We start from the raw sequence: 27548 nt of genomic DNA, 5'->3' as shown, positions 1-27548 counted from the left end.
AGATAAAGGCAAAGGCTAACAGGTATCATGTCAGAGTAAAATTTCACAAGAGATTTTCTATGGTCTGAAAGTTAAAGAGAAATACATAGCATGTTAACATTTTTATGTAATGGCACTTTCTTTACTTAAGCTTTCCTTTAAATAATAACGGAAAAAAATACAACAATAGGAAGGAAGCTACTTAGAGATGATAATTAAAAACACTTTCAGGGAACAAGAGCAGGACTGTCACAGAATCTTTACCTCATCCACCTTATACAGAATTCACATGTGGAATCTCATCTCCTTTGCACTTGAAAAATCTTAATGGCTAGTGAAAAGTCAGTGAATGTATTCTCTGGAAGACTCAACTTGACTACATTTAACTGAAATACCTAAGCTTAGAATCTCCTGTATGTATGCCTCAACAGTAGCGTGAACTTCTATTTTATTTCCAGATATTAATACAGAAAAACAAATTCCAAAATGAGAATTGGGGTTAACCAAAACATCACATACTTCCTTAAAGTTTTTCTGATGGAAACCATATTAAGTCTCTCATTTTGTAATACTACATAACAACTGTGGTCATTTCCCTCTTCTTAGAACCATATGTTGTCTAAATAAATTGCTTCTAAGTGGCTTTCCTGTGGGTCTCATCACATTTATAACACAGGAAAGCAATTTTGGTGTCTTAAAAATGCACTGGAGTTTAGATATACATGAAGAAGGATAATAGAAAATATAATCTGCTAAAAACTAAGGATAAACATGTTCAATATATTCTTTATTTATCTCCCAAGGAAGTAGACATTTATATACTATATTTATTTAAAGGTCCATGGTGCAGCAACATTTCCCTTCCTTTTAAATCAGCATTTAAAAATAAACAGGCAAGTTGATTGAGTAATATAATGTTTAATTGCCTACCTAATTGAAAACCATATGTGAAAATGTTGGGGTTCTGCAAGCAGAAGGGCATTTACAATCATAGTGTTTAATGTAATGTTCACATGCCAGTACCAGAAACAAAAAGCACATGATATTGGGAACTTTGAAATTTCTGAAATTCTAGCCAAATGATTCTACATTATGTTAAGAAGCAAGTACTTCTCAAGGTGCCATCTGGACTTGAGTTAAATAATGTGAAGGTGCTGGGCACAGTATGAATGGATATACATCTGCACTTAGCTGGTTTAAACTGTATTTCTATTTTAGATTTCACTACTTGCAACCTATGTGGATGAGTGTGATGGTTGTTGTTAACTGACAACTTGATAGAATCTGGAATCACGTAGGAAACATGTCCCTGGGCATATCTATAAAGAGAAATCTCGATTAAAGTTTGCCTCTGGAGATGTCTGTGAAGGGTTATCTTGATTTTGTTAATTGATGTGGGAAGAGCCTCCTTAATTTCATGAAGGCCCATCCTCTGGGCACAGGATTCTGGCAAAAAGTGTGCTGAACCCCTGCATGCAACTATCATTCCTTGCTTCCTGGCTGTGAATGTGATGTAACCAAGTGCTTCATAAACACACAGTAAGGTGTTGTGTATGATAGCATCCAGAACATGAAAACCATTAAGTACTCAAGTCCCTTTCTCTTACAATGATCATCTTAACCAAGTAATGTTAAAAAATAGTAGAAGAATAAATGTTAATATGTATATGAAATTAAGAGACTCCCCCCAATACACACAAGGAAATATGGTGGGCTATCAACCTGAAGGTTGAGGTGAGTCAAGGCAACGTTGAAAACTTCAATAATAGGACCAGGCAACATTAAATACAACACCAGCATCTTGGACCAAGAATGTGGTAGGTTTGTGTGTTCCAGTTACTGAGTTAAATTCTAATTATGTTGTACAATTTTTTCAGAGGCAAAGGCCCATTGAAAAATACATCTGATGTCATTAATGCTGCCAAGAAGATTGCAGAAGCAGGCTCTCGAATGGACAAATTAGCCCGTGCTGTTGCTGATCAGGTAATACAAAAGGAAGAGTGGGAAATAATTAGTACTAGCATTCTGGGATCAGTTTTATGCACCCTATGAAATGCCTTTTCAAAATGCATTTGGAGATAATTTTTAATATTTTCCAAACTGGCCTCTGCTGAGGCTGAGATCATGGCAGAGGTACCTTTAACTCAGCAGATGCACCTAATGCTTAAGGAGTAGCGGGTTAAACCAGACTTCCCCATTCAGAAAACCAATTATATAGCACAATGAGTGGGTACAATAGATACCCCAGGACCACCAGCCCAGAGATTGCATTGCCCAGTGGGCTGTGTCCTCCCACACAAACCATTCATCAGGAAAAATGCTAGACAGGCTTGCCTACAGGCCAGTCCAGTGGAGATATTTCCTCAGTGGATGTTATGTCTTCTCAAATGACTTCAGTTTGTGTCAAAATGACAAAAAGCTAACCATGTGGTAGTAAGAAAGCATGGCTCCCATTACTTAACACTGACCTCACGAGAATACTCTGTAATTCATAATAACTTATGTTCTTCTATAAAATGGGCTACTTCTTGTAACCAAGGACAATCTAGATTTCAGCTACATTTTTAACCATATTTAAATAAATCTCAGAGAAATGAAATCCTCAAAGCCACATCTGTGTCTTCACAGATACTTAGTTGAAGCTGTCTCTGTCTCACTTAGAATATTTGATTATATTTCAGCAATTTTCATTCAGGCTGGCTTGAACTAGAACTTCAGAATCCATCTCTGTTTCTTGCTGCTGGAACATTTCTTGTAAGGGTACATTAGGCAGTAGACATTTCCAGATAACTGATTATCTGCTGCAAGTGAGAAAGAGACTACAATCTGAACTACTTCAAAGTGAATATACTTTAAAATACAAAATAAGATTCTGAAATAAAAATGACACATACTCTCATTACATGGAAACTCCACAATGAACATGAATGTGTTTCAGAAGGTGGTACCCTTTGAATATCTTGAAAGACAGAGGGTTGGTTTCTTCTAGTCTCCTGATTTTTGAGTTGCAGTTCCCAGATATAGATTTCTTCCTTCATTTTTTTCTTCTACTTACTTTCTTCCAGCATGCCAGCCTTAATATCAAAATACCAAATAAATATACTGACCTTGTAAAGGCTAATCACTCCCACCAAAAGATTGAACAACTAATATAGAATATACGATAAGAACTAAAAAAATTCCCATTTTTACTGCAGATACACATGATGGGTAGCATAATGGGATGTTTCTGAGAAACATAATTGTTTGGAAATATCATTATTATTGTAACTTCAGATTATTTTCTTTGTTACTCTAGTAAACATCATTATCATTTGTAGCAGTTGAAAACCAAACCATTGCTGTGGCTAAAGTTAGGGTTACATCAAATGTCAGTCTTCCGAGTGTTAAGTTGAACTTCTTTTGGAAAGTTTCATAAATATTCTAGAGAGCCCACACAAGAAAAAAAGAAGACAGAGGACCCACCTGGATACAAGTAGCACAGATAGTCACCAACCAGAAAGAAAGCTTAGTCTGAAAATGTTGATGGGTATTGGGATGTGTGGAGCCATAAGAAATGTTTGAGTAACTCTGTAAAACTTCTCATAAAGGATTTTGTTTATCTGGGAGTAAGAATTGAGTGCAATTTGAGTGGCTTTTCCATTACATACTCAGTATTCATATTTGAAAGTATTTCTCAGTACATTTAGGTGGGTAAAGTTTTATAGTCTCAGTTTTGATTTCTGTTATTATTTTCATAGTTTAGGATCTTAATTGTTGACAGTGTAGTATGAGGCATTTCTCCAAAACAATTTTGATAGATAACAAATATAATATGAATACACACACACTCTTACATACACATGTGTACACTTGTGCGCATGTGCATGCACACACACGGGAGAGAGACAGAGACAGAGAGACAGAGAGAGAGACAGAGATAGAGACAAACAGGCAGACAGACAGAGACAAAGAGAAACAGACAGAGAGAGACAGAGAAAGGGTCCTTAATTTATTTCTAGATTTAGGAGATAGAGCATTTGAATGCTATTAACAATGATTTTTGTAGTAAACACAGAGTAATCCCATAACTTTCTGATATGTTTACAGTCATTATCTATGAAACATCTAGAAATTTTGTTAATATTTTATTTAAGAGAGGTGTTTCTTCTGGGTTGCTTTTTAGGTATAGAAGGTATTTTGAATTTTCATTGCTGTGTCATGACCTTTAAAAAGGTCATAAAACATAAACCAGTTATGTTTTCACTGGTTAAGTTTAAATAATGAGCAGAATATACCAAAGACTGGATTGGTTGCTTTCACTTTGCCTGAAAATATTTTTTATGAAGATTCGAGATATGCATGCAATATAAATGCTTTACGGACCAGTGCATTTTTAATTACTGTTCCATTGAGATAGAACTCTTGGTTTAATTTGCTGTAAGGTATTTGTACTGAAAGCTTTGTCAGCCCTCTGGGGAGATATCATTTTAAAGTTAATTCCTTCCAGTATATGGGTCTCGGGAGGAGGATAAATATTACAGTATTAAGTACTTGTAGAAAACTAAAAACAGTCTCAGTGGGTTGCTTGCTTGACAAATGCATTTAGGGAAAAAATATCACAATAGTAGGTGTTATGTATAAAAGAAATGCTTTTATTTATTTTTAACTGAATAAGTGCTTATGTCATAGAAACTGCTCGATGGTGTTGAAAAAATTCCCTTCCTGAAGCTTATAGAAAACTCAAGTCAGTCTTTCTCCCTTACTTTTACACTGTGTTGATTTATGACAAGTCCTGAGAATTGAACCTTGTGCCTGCTAGCTGAATGCACTACCACTGGGTTACTTCATAGCCCCATACTCTTATATTAAGTATAATGCTTCAAGTAAAGCTCATTTATTACATTATGCATATATACATATGTAGATACAAATATATACAATATTTCATATATAATTAATAACTGCTTATTAAATATAAACATACATAATATTTACAAATACCAAATGTATATATATTTACAAATACCTTTACAAATACCCAATTTAACCAGAAGAATGACCTGGAAGCATCTCAAGCTGAACATTTGATAGCAAAAAAATATATATTTCATTTACTCAGTAGCCATTGGCTTAGGAGGCTCAGAAACATTTTAGAAAGATATTGGAAATGTCTACAGAAATGGGTAGCTGAGCTCTGTGTGAACTTGATGAGTATCTAGCCACTTAAATTACGATGCAAGTTAATCTTCCAAAAGAACTGACTCTGGCTGAAGGACTCTGTTGCTATACTTGAGTGTTAATTTCACCTAGTTTCAAATACAGCCTATCAGAACCTCTTGTTAGAGTTATCAGTCCATTTGAGACTTCTCTTGTTTGAAGAGCTTAGTATGTTGTTAAAATTTTTAATAATTAGGAAAAATACATAGACTTATTGGAGCACTCCCTAGAAAATAAAAAGAAATAAATAGTCTGTCTAACTATGAATTGAATTTGCCTCCACCCCCACCGTGCTTTGAAATAAATTGTCACAAAAGTGCTGAATTTCTGGCATCCATTACCTTATATTTGTGTTCATGTGGAGAAAGTGGAAGAAAACTAAAAATAAACAACAAACAAAAAGCTGTAGAATAGCGAGTTCAGAAGATAGCTAACAAAATAGTTCCAAGTAATGCAGATATCTCAATACAACTTCATAAATCATCTTTACTAGTTCCCCTCACTTTTCCATTTTAAAAGAGTATTTTTTTTTCATACTTAAATCTAATGCATTTTGACTGATATACCCCTTTCCTCCAACTTTCCACATTATTCCATGTGTCTCTGAACTCTTCTCAAATTCACATCTTCTTCATTTAGTTATTTCTCATCGTTTATTGTTATTGCATATGTGTGTTCATATATATGAAACATACCAGCTCCAATTAGTGTTGGCCATATACACATGGGTATAGACTGACATTCGCAGCATGGGTGACTACCAGGGGTCTTGTCACTCAAGATACCTGACTCTCTTTCTCTCTGCAGCTCTGGACTTTCTGTAGTTCTTCAACTAGGAGTAGGACCTTGTGAGCCCATCTTCAACCCATGCTGGAATGTTGATTCATGTGGTATTATGCAGTTCTTATGCAAGCAATCATAGAAGCTGAGAGTTCATGGGTAAAATCTTATCAAAGTGGAGCTAACCAATCAAAACCATTGACTGTGGCATTTCTCCAGTGCATCATGAAAAAGCAGAGTTAAATGAATGTAATTAGTATGTGACACCAAAGCCTTTTAAATGGTAAATGTTAGAAACTGAAGAGCGCTCACTAATTGATACCACTTTTTTCTTTTATAGTGTCCTGATTCAGCATGTAAGCAAGATTTATTAGCCTACCTTCAACGGATTGCCTTGTATTGCCATCAGCTTAACATCTGCAGCAAAGTGAAGGCAGAAGTTCAGAATCTGGGAGGAGAGCTCATTGTGTCAGGGGTAAGCTGGGATTTGGGCTTCACAATGAAAAGTTCCCACTGCTGTACTTCCAAGGCAAGCATTCTTGGCAACAGTACTGCTAAAAACACCAAATGACAGTGATTCACAGCTTAAAAAAAATGTTATCACCATTATTCCAGACTTTACAATAGCTCACAAAGAGCAATTTGATTTTCCAATTACCCCATGTTTATACTAGCCTTGTAAAATCTCCATTCTTCACAAGAAAACTAATTTCATAGTCTGGAAACTCATTGCCAAGCTGTGACTATTCTAATTATTGGGGGCTTTTGCATATTTACTCATTGTGAGTCGGCTTCCCCTTTGTTAGTGCTGGTAATTTTCATTCTCTGTTCAGGAGCCAGCTTCTCTAAATGTGGACTATGTTCACATGTTAGAGACGATGAGACATTTATCAGGTTCCAATGCATACTAGGTTATCAGTAACCCTTGACAGTCAGTTGTTTGAATTTAATACATATTGATGTGCTGTTGCCAAAACCCTACATAGTTCTCAAACACTCTGTTATATATTCTTTGATAGATCACCCTAATATTTCTCTTTTCATAAAAATATTTTATCTAAACCATTTTCATCAAAGAATAGACACCAAAAGTTCAAGGAATTTTTAGAAGAATCAAGGTTTCTTGGCAAGATTTCCAAATGTTTGTGTTGAGGCTCTTCACCATGGCTTCTTCTCCCTCATCCCCTTTCTCTCAACACAGAGTGCCATTTATTATAATGATTTCCATGTTCCAAAGTGTGGCCATGCCACTTTTAGTTCTTTTCCCAGCTAGCCATGATGCAGCCACTGTACCTGCAGATTGAGCAGGAACAAAACCATATCAACATGATAAATGTGTGAGCAAATATTCAGTTCCTTTTGAAATCATTTCTGTTGTCTTGGAAAGTCAACACTACAGTTTGATAAATCTCTGTGGATAAGTATTAAACCATCCTTGAGGCAAGTGTTTCTGTTGCTGTGTGGCTTGCCTTGCTGAAAACATAGCTGGGGAAAGAGCTGGTCTGGCTGGCATGGAGGTCCCATCTAGAAAGTCCATTCCACACAGTTGTACCTTAGAGCTCAGTCAGTTGGCTATTTTGTGCCTCTTCCCAAAGCACAGTCACCTCTTTGCATTTCCAAAATGATCCTGCTTCAACATTCTTCCACAACCAAGAGCTATCTGTCTTGCACTGTGTCCTTCTGTCTATCTGGTGATGATCAATTCTCTCTTGCCAAGAAGTGATCAAAACATTGCATCTCCCTTGCTTCCTTTTTGATCTTCGGCCTTGATGGTACAGTTTTCCATACCACTCTGCTTTTGTATCCATTTGTTCATCGCACCTGTGAAACCGAGTGCTTTTTGTTCAGCTTGCCTCATGTGCTTCCATTTGTTACTTTTCAAATCTTAATGATTGACATGGATGCTCAGTGTATCCTTGTGGATCTCAGACTCCATTACTCTCATCTGGGCAAATATTTTCCCTGGCAGAGCTGCTGTCCATCAACTTCTCAGTACCCATTGTCTGTCACTGCCTCCAGAGCTTCATTTCCATTGTCCTTTGGTCATGTAGATTTAGTTCAAACCATCATGGCTTTGACTCACTGGCACTGTTGGCATTTGAGAGGTGTTTGAGATTGAGAACACCATCAAGAAGCCTGTTTCCTTCCTTGAGTCTTACTAAGTTCATAAATCCTTGCATGGGAGAAGGCTTCTTATAGAGGAATGTTATATAACTCTATGATAATTCAGAGTCAAGTGCATTATGAACATTGGCTGTCATACTGCTCAGTTGTGGTCCTTCTTGGGGCCACCTCATGGCTTTTGTTTTCAAGCTTGACTGCTGTGTGGTGCCATATCTGCATCTGTAAGCTGGCTGTCTTTCTCACTTCTGCTTTCATATGAGTCTTCATCCTTTTTCACTGATAGCCAAAATGAAGAAAAGTTAAAAAAAAAAACCAATAAACATTTTGTGCAAAATAGCCACAAATGACTGCCTTCAAAGTTCAGAAAGTCAAGGATATGAGACCCCATATACACAAATTTTCAATTATTTTGCCAAGAAAGATGCACCAGTATTGTGTGCCACAAGTATATTGTTCTCCATTGGGACAAAATTGCTACATTTTTCAGGAGAGGTCATTGTTTCACGTATAATAAAAAAGGAGATATTTGAATCCTCCTGCTTATCTTCCCATATCCCTGGAGTTCATCAATATGGCTTCTTCTTTGGAATATATGAAAACTACCAGGAAGTCAACATCTCTGTCAAATGAACAGAGATTTGGATAGATTATCTACAGTTGCCAAGAAAAAAATGAATTTGAAAAGACAAGCCATGTGTTATGCTGTCATGGTGCACATTAAAATAAAACACACATGTATGTGCCATATCAGCATATTGATGTTTTATGTGATTCTATGTGGATGAGGTGGAACTGGCTTGTTTTATTGTGTCTGCTTTTGACTTGAAATGGTGGAAAAGGAAAACTCAACCAATTATGGTAGAGAATGGGCGTAAAAACCTCTTTCTGAGTCATGACAGAAGTGACAGAAATGAAGCAGTCCAAGATGGACGTCTCTGGAGACTCATCATCATATCTACTGTCTGAAAGCACTCATTGTCTGCTGGTAATCTATTTTCTAGGTTGGCTTCTGCAATTCTAAACAGCCCAATGGTGCAGTTCTTATTAAATTTCAAGGTAGTAGATGCATTTGTGAGTCAATCAGTTCCATTTAGTTATAAATAAAATAATGCACAAATTTTTAAATTAACAGAATGATATAAATATTAGGGCAAAAAAGAAAGGCGTGGATTTAAGAGATTAGCCAGTTTGAGTATGAGCTAGCATTGTCTCATTTAGTGTTGTTTGAAGTTTTAAGTCTATTTTGGGGAAGGGAATAAAAGAAAAAAGGGAAGAGGAAGCCTAAAGCAAGGAGAAAAGGGGGGAAGGAAGGAGAAATTTTACCACAGCGTACCAAACTAGTTTAGTATAATAGTCTGTTAAACAAGACAGCATTGTATCATTGTGGGAGGAAACTTGAGCCAATGTGTGTGTTTTTGTCTTTTTAGAGTGGCTGTGTGTATAGTGATATATGTGTCTGTTAGTGTTGTGCAGGTGTACAAGTGAGTAATAGTACACGTGTGTGCACATGCATGTGGAGAGAGGCCACCATTGGCTGTCTTTCCTCAGTCACTCTCTACCTTTAGTTTTTGAGAAAGTGTCTTTCAGGGAAACTGAAGCTCATTGGGTTGGCTAGGCTGGTGGCCCACCAATGAGCTTCAGAGATTCTCTTGTCTCCGTGTCCTCCAGTGCTATGTTACAGGCACAAGCCACAATGCTGAGCTTTTCATGTCGTGCTGGAGATAGATCTTAGATCTTTATGCCGGTAAAGGAGTCATTTCATCAACTGATCCAACTATCAGATCCCCTGAGCCAAAGTTTTTTAAAAAATGTAACTCTTATTTTGATTATTTCTTTTTTTATTTGAAAATATTCTCTCATACAATACATCCCAATCAGAGTTTCCCCTCCCTCCACTCTTCCTAGTTCCTCCTACCTCCACCTGCCCCAGATCCACTCCCTCTCTGTTTCCTCTTCAGAAAAGAGCAGACCTCTAAGATATGACAGCCAAACAGTACAAAACAAGACAGAATAATACAAAGTGAAAGCCCTCCTATGGAAGCTGGACAAGGCAACCCAATAGGAGGAAAAGAGTCTCAAGAGCAGGCAAAAGACTCAGAGATACACCCACTTCCACTGTTACGAGCCCCACAAAAACATCAAGCTAACAGCCATAACATATACAAAGAGGACCTAGTGTAGACCCACGCAGTATCTGAGCTTGTCTTTTCAGTCTCTGTGAGCCCACGTGAACCCTGCTTATTTGATTAAGTGGGCCATGTCATAATAAAGTGATTACCTGAATTTTAAAAATGTAGCATTATTTATGTCAGAATTTTATACAATGTATTTTGATCGTATTTACCAAATCCTTCCCTTAAAATCTCCAGATCTACACTTGACCTCCCTACTCCTTCCTAAGTTTTTGTTCTCTTTAAAAAAAGAAAAGAAACAAACTTTTTCCCCTTTTTTTATTTATTTAATTTTTTTTCATTTTACATTTCAACCCCTGTTTCCCGTCCCTCCTCTTCTCTGGCCCCCTACCTCCCTGCATCCCACTCCCATCCCCTCCTCATGGGGGAGGGGGCTGAAGAAACAAACTTCTTTTTAAAAAAAATATGTTTTATATATACATGTGAGTGCCTGGATGTTTTGTCTGCACACTTCTTACTTACCTGGTGCTTGTGGAGGTTAAAAGACAGTATCAGATTCACTAGAACTGGAGTTATAGTTGTGAGCCACCATGTGGGTGCTAGGAACTTTTATCCCAAGTGCTCTTAACTACAAAGCCATTTCTCCTTTTTTCTTTCTTTCTCTTTTTCCTTCCTCCTTTCCTTCCTTCTTTTCTTTCTTCTTTCTTTTTTTTCTTTCTCTCTTTCTCTTTCTTTCGGTTTCTCTTTTTTCTTAGTAACCCACTGAGCCCTCTTTGTGCTGCATGTCAATGCATGGGTACAGGGCCATTCACTGGAGTGTAATTAGCCTAGCAGTACTCCCCTAAAGAAGACAAAGTCTCCCTCCCTCAGAAGCCACTACATATCAATAGCTACTCAGTTAGGCATGAGCCTTTTGAGGGGATTTCACCTGTATGCTGGAATGTTGACAGGCTTGATCTTGTTTCAGGGTGTGTACAGGCAATCACAGCAGCTTGAGTTCATGAATACAGTGGTCTGGCCATGTCCATAAGACACAGTTACACTTCTAAGATGGCCTCTGAGTCTTGAGAGAAGGTGGATACATCCATGTCTCATTTGCGGCTGAGCACTCCACTGATATTTTTCCTCTGCTCTTTTATCAGTTGTAAGATTGTGTTAACCACAGTCCACTGCACAAAGAAACTTCTTTGGTGAGGTCTGAGAGATACACTCATCTATAGCTATAAAGAGTATGGAAACAATTGCAAGTTATTTATTATTGTTTGTGGGATGGTAATATATGTGTGTGCCGCAGCAATTGCATGGAGGTCAGAGGTCAATTTTGTGGAGTCAGTTCCCTCCTTCAACCTTTAAGTGGGTTCTGGGGATCGAACTCAATTCATCAGACCTGTGTGGCAAGCATGTTTACTAGCTAACTATCTCACTGGCCCAGTTGAAAGTCATTCTCATTGTGCATATTTTATCTTATGTGTTTAGCAAATTCAGATACAAGGTGAAGATGAATATTCATGGTGATCGATGAATAATATTCTATAAAATACTGTAAACTAATAATTTTCAAAATCATCTTGACAATAGCACATAAATAATGATATATGTATATCTATATATACACAGAAAAAAACACATATACTTCATATTTCTTTTTCTTCCCTCAATGTGCAAGAGTTCAATGGCTGGTATATATGATCTGAACTAAAGCAATTTATAAAAAAGAAAATGTGCAATGTTTTATACATACATATATATGTATATTTGTCTAGTTTGTAAGGCTGACATTTTATTTGAGCGAGTCTATATCTCCTGATATATATAAAAGTCCTAGTATTTTTTAACAGGATGAAATAGTCTGTGGAACAACCATAGCATCTTCTCTTTTGGAGACTTTAAAACATCTTCTGATGTTAACTATAGTCGATTCTTGATTATCTCCAATGATCAAATCATAGCAGTAATGGGGGATCTAAATTGCTAATTATCTCCACATGGAGTTAGAACATGTGTCTCTATGGCTTTGGAACAAAAGGATATGCATTTAAGGAATTCATAGCAATTCAGAAGAACTTTATTCTGATCTTCTAGCCAGTGGGTCATTAAGTATTCAGGATTAAAGGACCTACCTTCCTTGATCTACAAACAGCCTCAGTGTCTGTATCTATAGAGAGTAAAATAACATAAATTCTAAATAAATCTGTATTGGGTAGCATGTACTGTGTAGCAGTAAGAAAATCAAATAGATATTTAACAACTACAAAATGGAAACAGTTCTTGGTACACATTTTACAGGTAAGGTGAGTTGCTACATAGTGTAGATTTTCTCCCTAAAGCCTCACCTCTGATCTATTAGGATGGCAAAACTTCAATGTGTACCTACATTCTGATACTCCATTCCATTTTATACTCATATTCACACCAGTGCATTCAAGGTATTGATTTTTTTGTTTTTCACAAATTCTGTAGGACAAATAACTGTTAATTGTTTTTCCAGTAATTAAATCATTGTCTCAAGAGTATAAACATGGCATATAACCTATTCAAACTTTTATTTTTGAAGAACTAGGGAATCAAAATTTTAGTAGAAAAGTAAAAATTCTCTTTAGGTCTTGGGTGTGATAGGGATCTGGGGTGTCAGTTACCTGGTATATTGTCTGTCTAAATTCAAGCAGCCTTTGCTAAGGATGACGGGACACTGATCCACTATTTGAAGAGGCTCTTCAGTTACATACTCTGTGATGGGGGTTCTCAACTAACCAATAGGCCTAGTTTTATTTCTTCTCATTCGCTTCTTTGTTGCTGTAATAAAGTAGCATGACCTCAAGCAACATGAGGGAGAGAGTCTACAATGCTGAAGAAGGCATGGCGGCAGGAAGTAGGAAGAAAGAACAGGAAGTGGGGTGAGGTGACAAACCCTCAAAGCTCCCACCAGTAATGTACTAATTCTAAAAAGGTTCCCCCTTCTAAAGGTTCCATAAATTCTTCAAACAGTGCTTCCAACAGTGGACAAAGCATTCAAATCCTATTAGGGATATTTTTCATTCAAACCACCATACTGCCTTTTGAAAGAAATTATTCACTGACAGAGTGAATCCAGTGGCAGTGATAGTACTGAATTATTTTAAATACACAAAAGAACTATGTTTCAGTGTACTCATTTGAAAAGAAGAAACTCTGTGTGAGAAGTCAGAACATGAGTCAAATAACATGTCCGTGGTTGAGGTATATTTGATCTCACCAGATTCATTTGGTGGCATTGCCTAAAGTTGTACAGGGCTGAAGAGTTATTTTTAGTTTAGTTTGAGGACTGTATTAGTTTCATTTTCTGTTGTTGGCTTTAAAATACCTTGAAAAAAAGCAATTTGAGGTAAAAGGATTTATTATATGACAGTTCAAGAATACAGCCCATCATGTTAGGAAAATCAAGGCAATGGGAGCTGAAATAAGCTGATCACAATATATCCAATACTAGGAAAGCAGAGAGGATGAATGTATGGTACTGCTCACTTTTCCAGTTATGCCATGCTGGATGCCCTTCTCTAGGAATGGTCCCATATGTAACTAAAATGGGTCTTACTATGTCAATTAACAAAATCAAGGAAGTCCCCCAGTGACATGACGAGAGGTCTATCTCCCAGATGATTCTTGATTCTATCAAGTTGACAATTGAAAGCAATTTTTACAAAGGCCTTATTACTTATAATATTAGCAAGGGTTAATGGCTTTCAAATTTCAAAAAAAAAAGTGTGTTGTTCCCAGAATTCTCAGCCTCACCATGTGTTCCTTTGAGTCTTTAACATTTTTCAAATCACGAGAGCCTCCAATTAAAAGGAAAGCAAATAATTAACACCTTAATCTGTTATCAACAAGTGCTTTCAGTTGATATTCTGAGAATTATTTGGCAGCCAATTAACAATAATACCTTATAAAAACTTAGAAACTGTATACATGGGCGTTTGCTAAATGAGGGGAGATAATTGGCTGTATCTTGCAATATCTGTGAACCCTATACAAACTTATGGACACAGCACTACCTTATAAAGTGTTAATGTGAGGAATATTCTAATCTTCAGGACTGTTTCACATGTGATAGATTTTTGAAGTCCTATTCCAAGGTCTTCATTATTGTAAATATTTAAAGTAATACTTTTAAATAGGGCTTGAGGATTTAGCTCGGTAGTAGAGCATTTGCCCTGGGTTTTGGTGTCTAGCACAAAAAAAGGCTTAAAATAATGCTTAGATAAACATTGCTATGGAAACCTTTTGAACAATTTTAAATATATAAGAGCAGTTTCGTGTGTATTTGCTCCCTGACCGTAAACCAAATAATTTTGAGAGGTCAAAGCATTCAGTGAATAAAGTACATAGCAATACAGTCCTGGCTTTATGGTTTTCCTGTATTATAAGATTCATCAGTGTTAGCAACAGTTACTTACAATTTTATGCTTATAACTAATTGATACTTTCTTTACTAATCTATGGTAGTTTTTGCCTCATTTCTCTCTGATTTGCCCCCAGCAAAACTTCTAGGCTGAAAGAAATAGATAACATACAAAAAGTTGACATATGAAATAGATAAAACAAGCAGACTCAATATTAAACCGTATACTAAAGATAATTTGGGGATTCCATTGTTGATTTTTCTGTATATTTTCCATTACTCAAAATGTCCAAGAACACAGTTAAGCTGATAGGATGTGCTCCTTTCAGTACTAGATCTGGGAAAGTTCTGAGAAGAGTATTTCCTAAGGTGGATCAGTGTTTGTGCAAGTTCTTGTGATTTGTAATAGAAAGTTCTACTAGGATGCTTCATTTCAGAGGGAAGATTTCTTAGGTTCCAATGATCAATATGATTGCAGTTAGTGAAATATAGGAGCCTGTAGACAGGATGGCTTTCACGTAGAACATATGTTGAGATAGGTAATACAAATTTCCAGCGACAAACTGACAATCAGGAATTCATTGATTTCTCATCTACATCAGATAGCTTCTGATTCCTTGACTTTAGCCTCCATTGACTCTCTCTCACACATTTACTATGTGAAGACACAGTGAACAGTATTAGTTGAATCAAATCATTCCAAGCTTCTTAGTCTCTACTAGCAAATAATTACCAAGGAGGATATTTTTTTGTCTATTGCGTTTTTTATTATACTGTCCATCCCATCTCATTCTCTATGTAATTTCTCAGCTTATTGGGATGTTTGGGATTCTCTGCTAGAATTGAAGGGCACTTTCAGATGGCTACCTCTGTGCTTTTACTGTTCTCTTGGTTCGCTGAATTCTGAAAATGAAAGTGTGCTTCACTTACTGCTGTCTACATTCTGTCCCTATAGATGCTTTTGTCAAATGCTTTCTCCAGTCTGATTTAAATGATTTACAAAATATGGCTTTGATCACAGCCCTTAGAAGAGAAATATGTGACACATTATGGTCCATGTATCTTATAAATAGGAAAGACTTCTGGATGGGCAATATGGAGTTTTCTTATTTCAGATTTCCTGAACTACTTCAGAACACATCATCTTACCCTAATCTTGAACAATCACTTTCCTTTTAGGCAATAAATGCATTTCAAATCCTCCATCTTAATCCTATTTTCTAGAAGGCAAGCTTTCTTAATTCAGACTGTTAATCTTTCCTCTCATCATCAATACTATATCTCATTTTATTACTTTTCTCTGAATACCTTCATCTATGCAGATGCTTTGCTGATAATGAAGTTGACTGGAACTGGAGTTAGATGTTCTGTCAAATTTATATGACCTGTGTCTTGACCTCATTCATCCATTTTCTTTGGCAAATCTATTTTGCAGCTGGGTATGACTATCTTGGAAAGGTTCCAGTCAGGGTCATTTTTAAAAAAAATGTATCTATTCTTTTATGCTCTTATTTCTATACATAAGATAGTACCATAAAACAAACCAAACAATTACACCTTTATCTAGAAACTTCTGATTCAAACATGCCCCTATGGTTGATAATTGAGATTACTCTTTTTGAGTTACTTTTCTTCGATAATAACACCATGATCAAGTTGTGTGGCCCTGGCCTAGTCACGTTTTTTTCATGTTAAATTAGCTTATTAGTTTATAAGAATGATCTGTAGATCGTTCTTTCAAAGTACTCCTATCATTCCAGCAGTCTCTTTTCAATCTCCTACATTAGAAATTAAATTGGATTCATTAATGAAAAGAAATTAAAAGCCATCCTATATGTCCTTCATCAGATGAACATAGTAACTGTAATGATAGAAACTTCTGCTTGACATCTTAAAATCTTTTCATGTCTTATCTTGAAGAGATTCCTCACTCATTTGTTTTAATATTATGGAAAAAACATGCAGCAAATTATCAGTTAAAGTCAAACAGATTGTATGAACATTGTCAAGGGGCTAGACCCTTGGGTTGCATCCTCCATCAAAGCAAGTTATCTTGTTTTAACTAATATCATCACTACAGGCATTTTCACAACCAGTCACACCAACTTCACCTGAAATGTCAGCACAGTGTATTATTGCGCATCCTTTTGATGCAGCCTAGTTTTGCATTGGGTTCCTGAAGTTGTTTTCCATTTCCCAATTGTCAACAGGCAGACCATAAGAAATACTTACGGATCATGGTTCAACATCAGTATATTCTATTTTCATATTTATAAACTAGTTAACTCAATTTGTGTTCTTTTGTGTAATGGTGTAGAATTATAACTTCTTTTTTGGGTAGTCAAAAATCTAAAGATGTTTATTGGAAATTGGGCAATTGCATCACTAATCTTTATGACCTTTAAATTTTTGAAACACGGGAGATGACTCAAGTTCCTAAGATTTCACATCAGCTTTGAAAATAATAACCATAATTGATTAGTATATTCCCTACAAAGGAAAAATCAGGCAATGCTTATTATTTAAAATCAATGGCACATTACAAATTATTAAAAATAGCTAAGATAAGCCAACTAATCAATGATTCAATGTGTAAAAACTGAAAGTGAAACTTCATAGGGTCATTAGTTTCAAGATCTCATGAAAAAATGCTATTGTACGCTGAATTTGAATTTACGCAAAAACATTATATAAAATGGAAATACAGTAACACAGCAAGGAAAATCCATGTAGAGTACCCTTGCTTTCTATAACTCAGAGAGACTGTCAGATGTGAGAAAAGGCCCTTCTGCATACACACTTGATAATTTTTTCTTTGGTTTCATCTTGAATTCTATAAAGACATTCTTTAAATGTCTCCAACATTTATTTTCAAGCTGAGGATGGGGGAGATGTTGCTAAATCTATCATTAATTTGAATTTAGTAACTTCCATGTTTCAAAATGCTCCCAAACTTGCCAGTTTTGCATAATTTTATATTGTAATTATTGCAATACACATATATTTGGTAAATGACAGTAGAATTAAAAATCGAACTACATTGATTTAAAAATCAAAGATTCATGCATTTGATATTTTACTTAATCTGCATATGCAAACAGACTTTGGCAATGCCAAAGTTATTATTTTGAATCTTACTTCTTGCTAACACATTTTCTGTGAGAAGAGATGGTTTTCTTCTTCATCCTTTACACTAGACCAGTAGTTCTCAAACTTCCTGACGCTGAGACTCTTTAATATAGCTCCTCATGTTGTGGTGACCCACAACCATAAATTATTTTGTTGGCACTTCATAACTGTAATTTTGCTACTGTTGTGAATCATAATGTAAATATTTAATAGGCAGGATATCTGATATGCAACCTGTAAAAAGGTCATGACCCACAGGTTGAGAAACACTGCACTATACAGAAGCAGCTCTGGCTTCTACATGATACACAAACTGCTCTTCGGTACCAATTATTTTCTTTACCATAGTTCTTACTTCATAACTTGTCGCATTTCACATTTTTATATTGTAAGCCATCTCTTGAAAAGAACCATCATAGTTCTCTATATTATACATTGCTGCATCTTGACTGAGAAAAAACTGGACTCAGATATTAAAGTTCTGCCTAAAAGACTGGAGTTGTTTATTCCAAGAATAATTGGTCAGGCAGTTAGCCTCTGGGTCATATAAACTTGACCTCTGAGTATGAAAGTACAGAGGTTTGGGGGACTATAAGAACATGAGCTTTACAGACCCAGTGAAGATACATAGTATAACTGGTACCTATGGAAAACATTTTCTAAAAGCAAACAAGATTTTCAGAACAACATACATTGAGAAAATTTAAGAATTCTAAAGGTAGAAATGGGCATTGGTTATTGGCTTATCTTTTCAATCATGCCATTCACACAACCCCTCTTGGGTTCCAAAATCAATCATAAAAATTTGCAGTTACACAATAAATACTCCCCAATGAATGAGGTAAGTATCCCTTTTATACCACATGCTGGGTTATGTACAAAGGTCAAGTTTTTGACCAGTCTCACATACCAGGACACTAGAACCTCCAAGCAAGGCACCTGGAACCCCCACATTTTGTTCCAGGCTTTAAGAGTTACAGATAGCCCTTGCTTTCTCTCTTGGCAATGTTCAATGCTTTTAATAAAGGAGTCATTCCTTTTGAGCCCATATAACTATCCCTAACAGTGCTGGGCAAAGGAGGGTGCTTCTTCATCCTTCTCCCAGATGGTCCCTTTATCTGTTGGATACCTAAAGAGGAATCTGAATGACTGGCTGCTTAATGTCAAGAAGGCCGGCACATAATCTCTTTCAACACCTAATTCCTTCATAACCTCTTTCTCCTAGGTAATTCCCTGTTCCCTCTTCCACTTCCCCAACTCCCTCCCAAGTAGGATACGGGATTTTTTTTTCTCTTGCTCTCTCTCTCACTTTCTCTTTTCTGTATCTCTCGGAAATCAGACAGGAGTTCAGAGCACTTTCACTACCTTTTATGAGGTAGATTGTGATGTCATAGATGGGGGCAGGGCTAGTCAACTTTCTACCCACCTCCCAACCTGTGCTGAGGGAGCTCCAATCGGGAGTGGAAGCAGTGACTCCTCCATGGTAAGTAACTTCACTTTATAATCTAATATCTTTGTTGTAATTATTAATTCTGAAGAGCGGGTGGGGGTACGGATGGGCTAGAATTCCAGGCAAATGAACATATGCAAGCTGAAACACTCTTTACCTAATCAACTTTGGGCAAAGGCCCTGTTTGTTTTTGAGAAGGGTTAGGAATCTGAGCAGAGATAAACTTCAACTGTGATCCAAACTTGAGAAGCACACATAGTGTTATCATTGCATTTCAGTCTTTCTTCCCATCAGGACTGAAAGTACGTAATGCGTGATGCACCTACCCTACAATCTCTGAGTACTCCCCTGAAAAGAGTTAGCCAAGAGGATATGCTGATTATTTGTCTTTAAAGAGTATTGCAGGGCCATGCAATGTCCTTTATTGATGTTGGCCCTGAGACTTTTCAACACTTCTAAAATCATGGGGGGTAACAAAGCAAACAAACTGTATTTTCAACATGCTTGATTTAGGGTTTTTTTTGTTTTTTTGTTTGTTTTTTGTTTTTGTTTTTTTAAAAAAAGAGGAAAGCTTCCTAATGCCATGACAAATTTGACTTTTTAATGAAAAAAGTCGCCACTCTTGCAAGTTTAGGGCATGCCATTTTTAAAGTGTCACAAACAAATATACTATCGTTTTTGTATGTTATTGTTGCTGTTCAGTGTTGTAACACTGCTGTTTTTATTGGGTCACTTAGTGAAGACATGTGGAAAGCTGCTGTTCTTTGAGTTTCTGTTGCTGATTAGCACTTTATATGTCTTACTGTTTAGAGAGGAAAAAATGAAGTAGAATGAGCCTTTCTCTTGGCTTCTTTCCTTGTTTTTTCCTGGGTACTTATTAAAATGCTGGAGCTGGAAGCTTTAGTCTGAGAGGGCAAAAAGGGATCATGAATGCAGTTACACCTTTCAGGGAATATGGAAGGACTAGGACTTTCTTTCTTTTTTTCTTTCTTTCTTTCTTTCCTTCTTTTTTTCTTTCCTTCTTTCTTTCTTTCCTTCTTTCTTTCTTTTCTTACAATTGAACATCAGAACATGGGTCCCTGTTGAAATGAGGTGGCCACATTTAGATATGGACTATGAGAATTATGAAATATGCAAAGAGGCTATCATTTATGTTTTTCAAAGTATAGAGCCTTAATTAGGCATTTATTTATGCACATTTGTGGTAGAACATGTGGACAGTTTGAATGGAGATCTTTTTTTTGTTTTGCTTTGTGTTTATTTTTGAAACAAGGTCTCACATATATTTGGGTGGCATCCAAGTTGTTATGTAGATGAGAATAACTTTGAATTTCTTATCCTCCATCTCCTGAGTGCTAGGATTATAGATGTGCACCACCAAACCAAGTTTAATGTGTTGCTAGAGATTGATCCTAGGGCTTTTGTCCTACTCAGGAAGTACTTTAACATTGATCCATATCCACAACCTCATAAAGACATGGTTCTCACTAATAGTTTTTCTGTTTTCTGTTTTATTCAGAACTTGTATTTCTTATACCAGATTTGTAGAACTTTATATTTTAGTAAGCACTGGATCATTTTGGTACTGGGAATTTGGGACCTGGAGGGGTGGTGCTTCTAGAATTAATTTCTCTCTTAGATGCCCAGTCTAAAAGACCAACTATAATTTTAGATATTTTAGACCAGGTAAAGAAAAATAGGGCCACTCTAGCCAACAGGAAGATTTTGCGTGGTATTCACTAGCATTCAAGCTAATGTTACAATGCACGTGAGAATGCTAACATCTTACATGTTTGGTTATTCCCTTTCAAATCTCTTATCTACCTCTCATTAAAAGCATTATACCCCTAAATCCCAGGTAGGACCAATGTTTTCAGTAGTAGGAAATGTGATGTCTACTCATAGCTCAAGTTGTTAATGTCTTTTATCAACCCCCCCACACACACAGCTGTCAGGTAAGAAATGGCAATATTTTTCCAAACTCTTGGAACACAATCATCTTTAAACTTCGTGAGTTGAGAGTGGTTGTGTTGTACGCTTGTGCCAACTCAGAAAGTCTACCATGGAATGTCTCATGCATGCACTTGTTGATTTTCATGTGCATGTTCCATCGACAGTGGTGTTCAGTGTTTTTTAAATGTACTTTGTATGTATTAAAATTATAATTTATAAATGCACACATATAATATATTCTAAAGGAGATGGTGGATTGTAACAGCAGCTGTATTTGATTACGATTTATAAATAATTGATATGCTGATCCTCTTCCTGTCATTGACTGGTTAGGTTTATCCAAAGTCAATGATTTAGATTCTTTGGGCATCTGCTTTTTCTTAACTATGAAGTAGGTATATGGTCTATAAAGGATGTAGTCTCATGAATATAGACCCAAAAGTTCTATATTTTTATGATTTTTGAAAAAAAAAAGATAGCTAAAAAGAGGACTGAATAGTTGAAAAAAAATACAGTTTTTACACTGGACATATCTTCAATCCTTTAACAAGTTCATTCAAAAATAGATTTTAAAATATATCCTCCATCTGGTGTACTGTTTTTGGTTAATACTATATATGAATAGTCCATGTTCTTTGGCATGTAATCATCATTTGATTAACTTGTTCTCTATAACACACTTAATTCTGAATGAACGGAAATGTAAGGAGAAGTAGTACCATGATAACTGGCTGTGCTGTTTTGAAAGACTGATTTGTTTAGAACTCGGTATTTTTATATTTTTATGGTTAAAAATTGTTTGACATTAAAAATATATCTACTAGATGCTTCACAAAAATAATTGTCATTGAAGACTCTGAAGTTCAAGGTTACATGTGCAATATTTTAGGAACACCCATATGTTATGGATAAGTATTGATGAGTAGAGAATTGACAGGTACTAAGCTATGAGCTATATAGGAGATAAAATGATTATTCATCTGGGTCTTGAGGAATGTGCAACTCTTGGGAACTCTAAACACTTGCCAAGTGATAACTTAGAAATTAACACAGTAAGTGCTCAAGTAACTAAGAAATATCCCTGTGACCTTTTAAGCTAAGGACCTAGTTTAGGTCCTTATCTAGTATAAGTATCTTCATTTCCTAATGTTATATAAATTTCTACAATTTGCTGTCTCTGGAACTACCTTTAGACTAACTTGTTTAGGGGGAGCAACAAGCTCATAGAATCAAATGTTATGGAATGGCTGTGAGAAATGGAGGTGATTGGCCTTAGTAGTATTGCTGTCTGTGTTTTTGTATATTTGTGTTTTTGTACAAGAGGATGCCAGATAAGTATGTAGGTCTTCAAGATCAAAGAAATGTTAATGGACTTGAGGATAACGTGTATTCAGATATGTTTTACATCAAAATTAGTCACTCCTGATAGTCTTGTACTTTTCCTGAATCATTTCTGACTTAATTATATGTTTATTTTACAACACATTTTACTTCTTTGGAGAAATTAAGAAGCCCACAAGTGAATGGACTGTAGTTGTTTTTGATGAAGATAAAACTAGATAGCCATTTCCTGGGTTATACAGAATTTCATGTGACCATGCCTAGCCACATATGTGGAAGTCAGTTGAAGGAAAAGGGAATAGCCCCAAAGCTAACTGATTCTCAGGTGAAAATGGAAAGGGAATGTTTTTCTGGAGACATCTGTGGCAGCTTTAGAACTGTTAGATGGTGATGGAAATGCCCACCAGCCAATGAGAATCTGTGTCATAAGATGGTTTTGGAAGGGAAAGAGAAGCAAGAATCATGGCATATTCTCTGCCCTAGAAAAGCCACAGTTGATAATGTTTAAATACTAAGTAAAACTGTGTGTCATTATGTAAGTCTTCTTCCTGATACCCTTGGGAGGAGATTAGTGGTTTAGGTCTGATTTACACATATGGATAAACAAAAACTTATCCAAAAGCCTCTGTGATAGAAACTCAGTGATGATTTGTAGTGTGTACTCTGCCTCACTTTCTTGTCATCGAAATCCATCCAAGTTATTATTTTGACCTTTCTAACAGTCTTGATCTCCATGAATAGAACTACCCTGCAGCCTATCCCCTTTTCCAGATTCTCCGGGCCTTGTAACTAAATAAAGATTTGGCTCACTCCATTCTGTGAAATGCTTCTTAGTTTCTTAATGTGACATCAAAATTACCTTTTAGATTTTATTATCTCAGGAAGTCATTTTTTCCCCCCACAGGCTAAACTTGACTATGTGAGAACACTGAAGTTTAGGGATGAAAAACAGCTTTCCAAGAGAAAATATTCTGATGGAACTAATTGTTCAATACAAAGGTCAAATGAAACTTGAATTATTTTTCAAAGACATTATAGATCATTAAAGGATGGTAGTGATATTAGAACTGCTTTTCCCAAAAGAAAGTTGACATTGTTCTCTTTACTCAGGTCCAAGCAAGCATACTTATAGAGTATTCTAGAAATAATCAGATCTGTAAATCAACACATACTGAATATATAATATGATGTCTATTGTTTGATGTAGTATCGATACACAAATGAAATTATCATGGAAAAAAAGTGTCTAAAACAAGTAACTATGATATATTACAACATTCTCCCCGAACAAAATATAATACAAGGTAATTTGAATATCTACATAGAAAGGGAAAAAGAGTCAAAAGAAAGTGTCATGTATATGTCTAATTTACTCACACATACATATACATTCTTTGTAGATATAGAACCTCCATGGAATAAGAGTTTTCCAGGGAGAAGAGAAAGTATAATATCCCCAAAGAGGAAACCTGAAAAATCTTACTATTCATGTATATGTACATTTTAGGCTGATTGGACCTGAAAATGTCAGAGAAAGGTAGAATGTGTTTGTCTTATTACTACTATTATTCAGTAGTGTTCTTTTTTCTTTTGCAATGACCAGAACATCTGCATGAAAAAACCAGCATAGGGGTAAAAGGAGGCTATGAAAATGCAGAAGCTAGGCTAAATTGCAGACCTTTTGAATAAAGATGATAGAGAGTAGGATCTTGGAATATCTAATTAACTACCAACTTCTTAACATACACCAGGTGATTCATTTTCACACCTCTGTTTCAAAGTCTGCAAAGTAACAAACTGACTCATCTTTCTGTTCTTGGAAGAAGTTTCAGAGGGGAAAAAATTGAACATTAGGAGTTAAGAATTTAGAGAGTTAATGGTAACCTTGTTAGTTAGGTTTTCATAGCTGCAACTAAAATGCCTTGAAAGACCAATTTAAGGGTGGATTTACTTGTTTTGGCTCACTGTTTTGGATTGTTCAGCTGTGGTCACTTGACTGCTTGTTTCTAGACCCAGACTGAGGCAGAAGATAATGGCAGTGGAAGCATATGACAAAGGCTACTTACCTTAAGAGACAGGGAGGCAGCCTCTTTGACAAGCCCCCTGGGGCTTTCTTCCACCTAGACCTGTCTTCCTACTGTTTGTCATTTCCCAATAATGCCACCATATTATAAATCCATCAAAGGATCAATCCATCAATTAGGTCAGTGCCCTTAGGATTCTAATCATTTCCTCAAAGCTATCATCTGACAGCTAAACCACTGATGCATGAGCCTGAGTGGGACATTTCACTTTCAAACTGAAGCAGTAATGTAAGACTATCCATCAAATAGTCCATTTAAACCTTGGCTAAGCATGAGGAATAACGTTATCAGAATGATGGTTAGTAAGTCTAAGGAATTAGTAAATGATGAACTTAAAGGAAGAGGGTGGGACAGTAGAGATCTGAGAAGTGGTCTTGCATATTTTGTTTGTCCTGTCCCAACATGAAAAGTTCAGGCAGAACAAAACTAAGTGGCTCTATGTCTCCAAAGTTGTGAAGAGATGTGCATTTATGTGGGTGTGTGAGATGGGGAGGGAAGAAGAGAATGTTGAGAAGAAATAGAGAAAAAACAATTCAGAGAAGTATATTTCTAGAATAGTATTGACAGAGCTGTTTGATGACTTTAAGTGAAAGACTTTGAAAAATGTGCACATTAGCATTCTCATCTTAACTAGGAAAAAATTCATGTGTTTATGCTCCTAAAATGAAATGTGACCTAGATGGTCTGTATTAAAAATATTAGTTGCATAACTATATGTTTGAATCAACAATCAATTAGAAGTGTTAAATTTCTTCTCTATTTTCCCTTCATGGATAACAGCTGTTACCCTACACCCATCAGTCTGTGCACAAAGCTAGGGAAGTGCTCAAAGACAGGAAGAACGGACACTTGAGAGATGCTCCACTTTTGTTCCTTCCAAAGAGACACTACAGCTTTTTTGATATCATAGATACCCTCTTGTTCCCTTTCATCATGTCTGACCCAGTCAAGCTTTTGGACATTCAAAGAGCTGAGCAACCAGTCCAGGGCTCTGCCTCATACAGATAGTGCATCATTGCGAGTTTAGAGGAATCATATGGAGAGGTGATGGATGAAATCAGGGAAAACAATTACTCAGACAAAAGAGAATAGTATTGATTTTCACATTTGAGAATATAGAAGCAACAATTAGCTATTAAAGTAGGAGATGCTCATATTTTTGCTTCTACCATTCTGAAACTGAAGTTTGAAAAACAAATATGGATCAGTATCCAATTCATAAAGGTTTCTGATATAGATGGATTTGGACTCTAGAAAGAAGAGAAGGGACAGCCTTATTGGTTAAGGTAAGACATTCCTAGGATGTAAAGGCAGTCTGAGACTCCTAAATAGGAAGACTCTTATTTTTTTTTTCAATTTACTAAGTCTGGAGTAGTCCAGATAACCCTTTTCTGTGAAGGTTGTTGTGGTTTGCCAGTGTAGAGTATTAAGCCATCTCTGAATTCCCCTACTGGATATCTATAGGAACCACTCATCTCTAGTCAGTGATACGTGACTGTATTTGAGTCAACAAAATTACCTCTGGAAGAGCACTATAGAACTAGTTGCCATCTTGATCTTTCGCTCAGAATATACATACCCTTTGAGATGGAGCTTCTTGTATTCCTTCTCTTTGAAAGGGCAGAAAATGGCAGATGCTGTGCTTCAAGATTCAATTTCTGCCCCTCAGTGTTAGCCTGGCACCAGGGCATGGAGGTGTACTTTCCTAAGAGAAAGACTGTTAAGGACCTATTGGAGTGGTTGTTTATTGATCACCTTATCTCCTTCCTACTTGTAACAGATTCCCCTTAGCTAACAGATACAGGAATTCTTGTTCCCAAAGACTATTATTTGAATGGTTAAATTTAGAGAAAAAAATTTAAACAGGGCAAAAATGACTTAAATTTATTACTTTGTATGAACAAGGAGTTTTTTAAAAAAATTCCATTGTGTTCATGACATTTAAACTTGCAAGTTTCTATCCTCAATGTTCTGATTCAGGTAATTTATTTAATTTTCAAAGTACTGTGAAAACAATGGAATTATCATAGCACTTTGTTCATTCTGTACACTTTGAAATCTTGATATAGTGGGAATAGATAAATATATTTTTAAGATGGAAAAAAAAGGGGAAAGAGATAGGCTATGTTCCTTCCTTAAAATATTATTTTATCAAGAATATCTAGTGCATTAGGCTAATGATCATGTTGGAATTTAATTTTCTAGTGGAGTTCTTTTTGAGATATTTATAATCAATAAATTCTATAGTATATAAGTTTGTACCAGGTGAGCCTTGAAACCATGGGGTTATTGTCAAGCACTAAATATGTTTCATAGCTAAGAATTATAATAAAGTTGGAGTGCCCTTGTAGATATAACCCCAGATATAAGACACCACTCAGTGATGTATCAAGAGTGATATACTAAACTGTAGCCTTGGCATTTTTGTCTCTTGGGAAAAAAATGAGATTACCTTAAGTCTTGTAATACATATGTAGGTGATTTAACTTTGTCAAGGCTAGACTCACAGGAAATCCAAGAAAAAAAGTTGGCCTTGGGGAAATTTCCATGTCAATATTAAATGTAGTATGATGCACCATCTTGCCCATGCTAAAATCAATCTGCAAATCTTTAATGTTTATCTTTGTTCCTGGGTTAACAGTTGTTGTCACCTTAAAATTAAGTAGTATTTTCCCACAATAAGTTTTCCAGTTCATAGGTTTCAAGCTTCTTTTCAACAGAAACTCTGATATATTTTTCTCTGATTTTTGGCAATACTGTTATGCATTTCCTGTCTTTTGAGGATTCTGTTCCCTTTAAGCTGTGAATTATGAAAGTTTCTTGTGTAGCTCAGTCTCTTTTGAGAGAGCACAGACAATATGTTGTCCATCCATAGAGGTCCTTTGTTGAACCAAAAATACTTGCAGTTTTAGATGGAAGGGAACCCTCAGGTGTTTTTGCTACATTTTCAATAAAGTGCATTCACTGCAGGAGAACAGGACTAGAAGGTTTCCAAACTAGGC

General features: G+C 36.0%; 1 protein-coding gene across 4 annotated transcripts in view; it reads left to right on the top strand.

The window, feature by feature from the left end:
• Ctnna2 (catenin alpha 2) overlaps positions 1–27548 on the top strand; it is a 1136313-nt gene that overhangs the window by 1093411 nt on the left and 15354 nt on the right. For 3 of the 4 annotated variants that reach the window (XM_059258006.1, XM_059258007.1, XM_059258008.1), the window contains 3 exons: positions 1857–1962; positions 6299–6433; positions 19058–19201. In XM_059258006.1, coding sequence (XP_059113989.1) covers positions 1857–1962; positions 6299–6433; positions 19058–19201 — 385 coding nt within the window. The remainder of the gene's footprint in view (positions 1–1856; positions 1963–6298; positions 6434–19057; positions 19202–27548) is intronic. The other variant, XM_059258010.1, reaches the window with a different exon arrangement.

This window comes from Peromyscus eremicus, chromosome 3 (genome assembly GCF_949786415.1).
Source record: "Peromyscus eremicus chromosome 3, PerEre_H2_v1, whole genome shotgun sequence".
Taxonomy (NCBI): domain Eukaryota; kingdom Metazoa; phylum Chordata; class Mammalia; order Rodentia; family Cricetidae; genus Peromyscus; species Peromyscus eremicus.
This window is presented reverse-complemented; position numbering and strand designations above follow the sequence as displayed.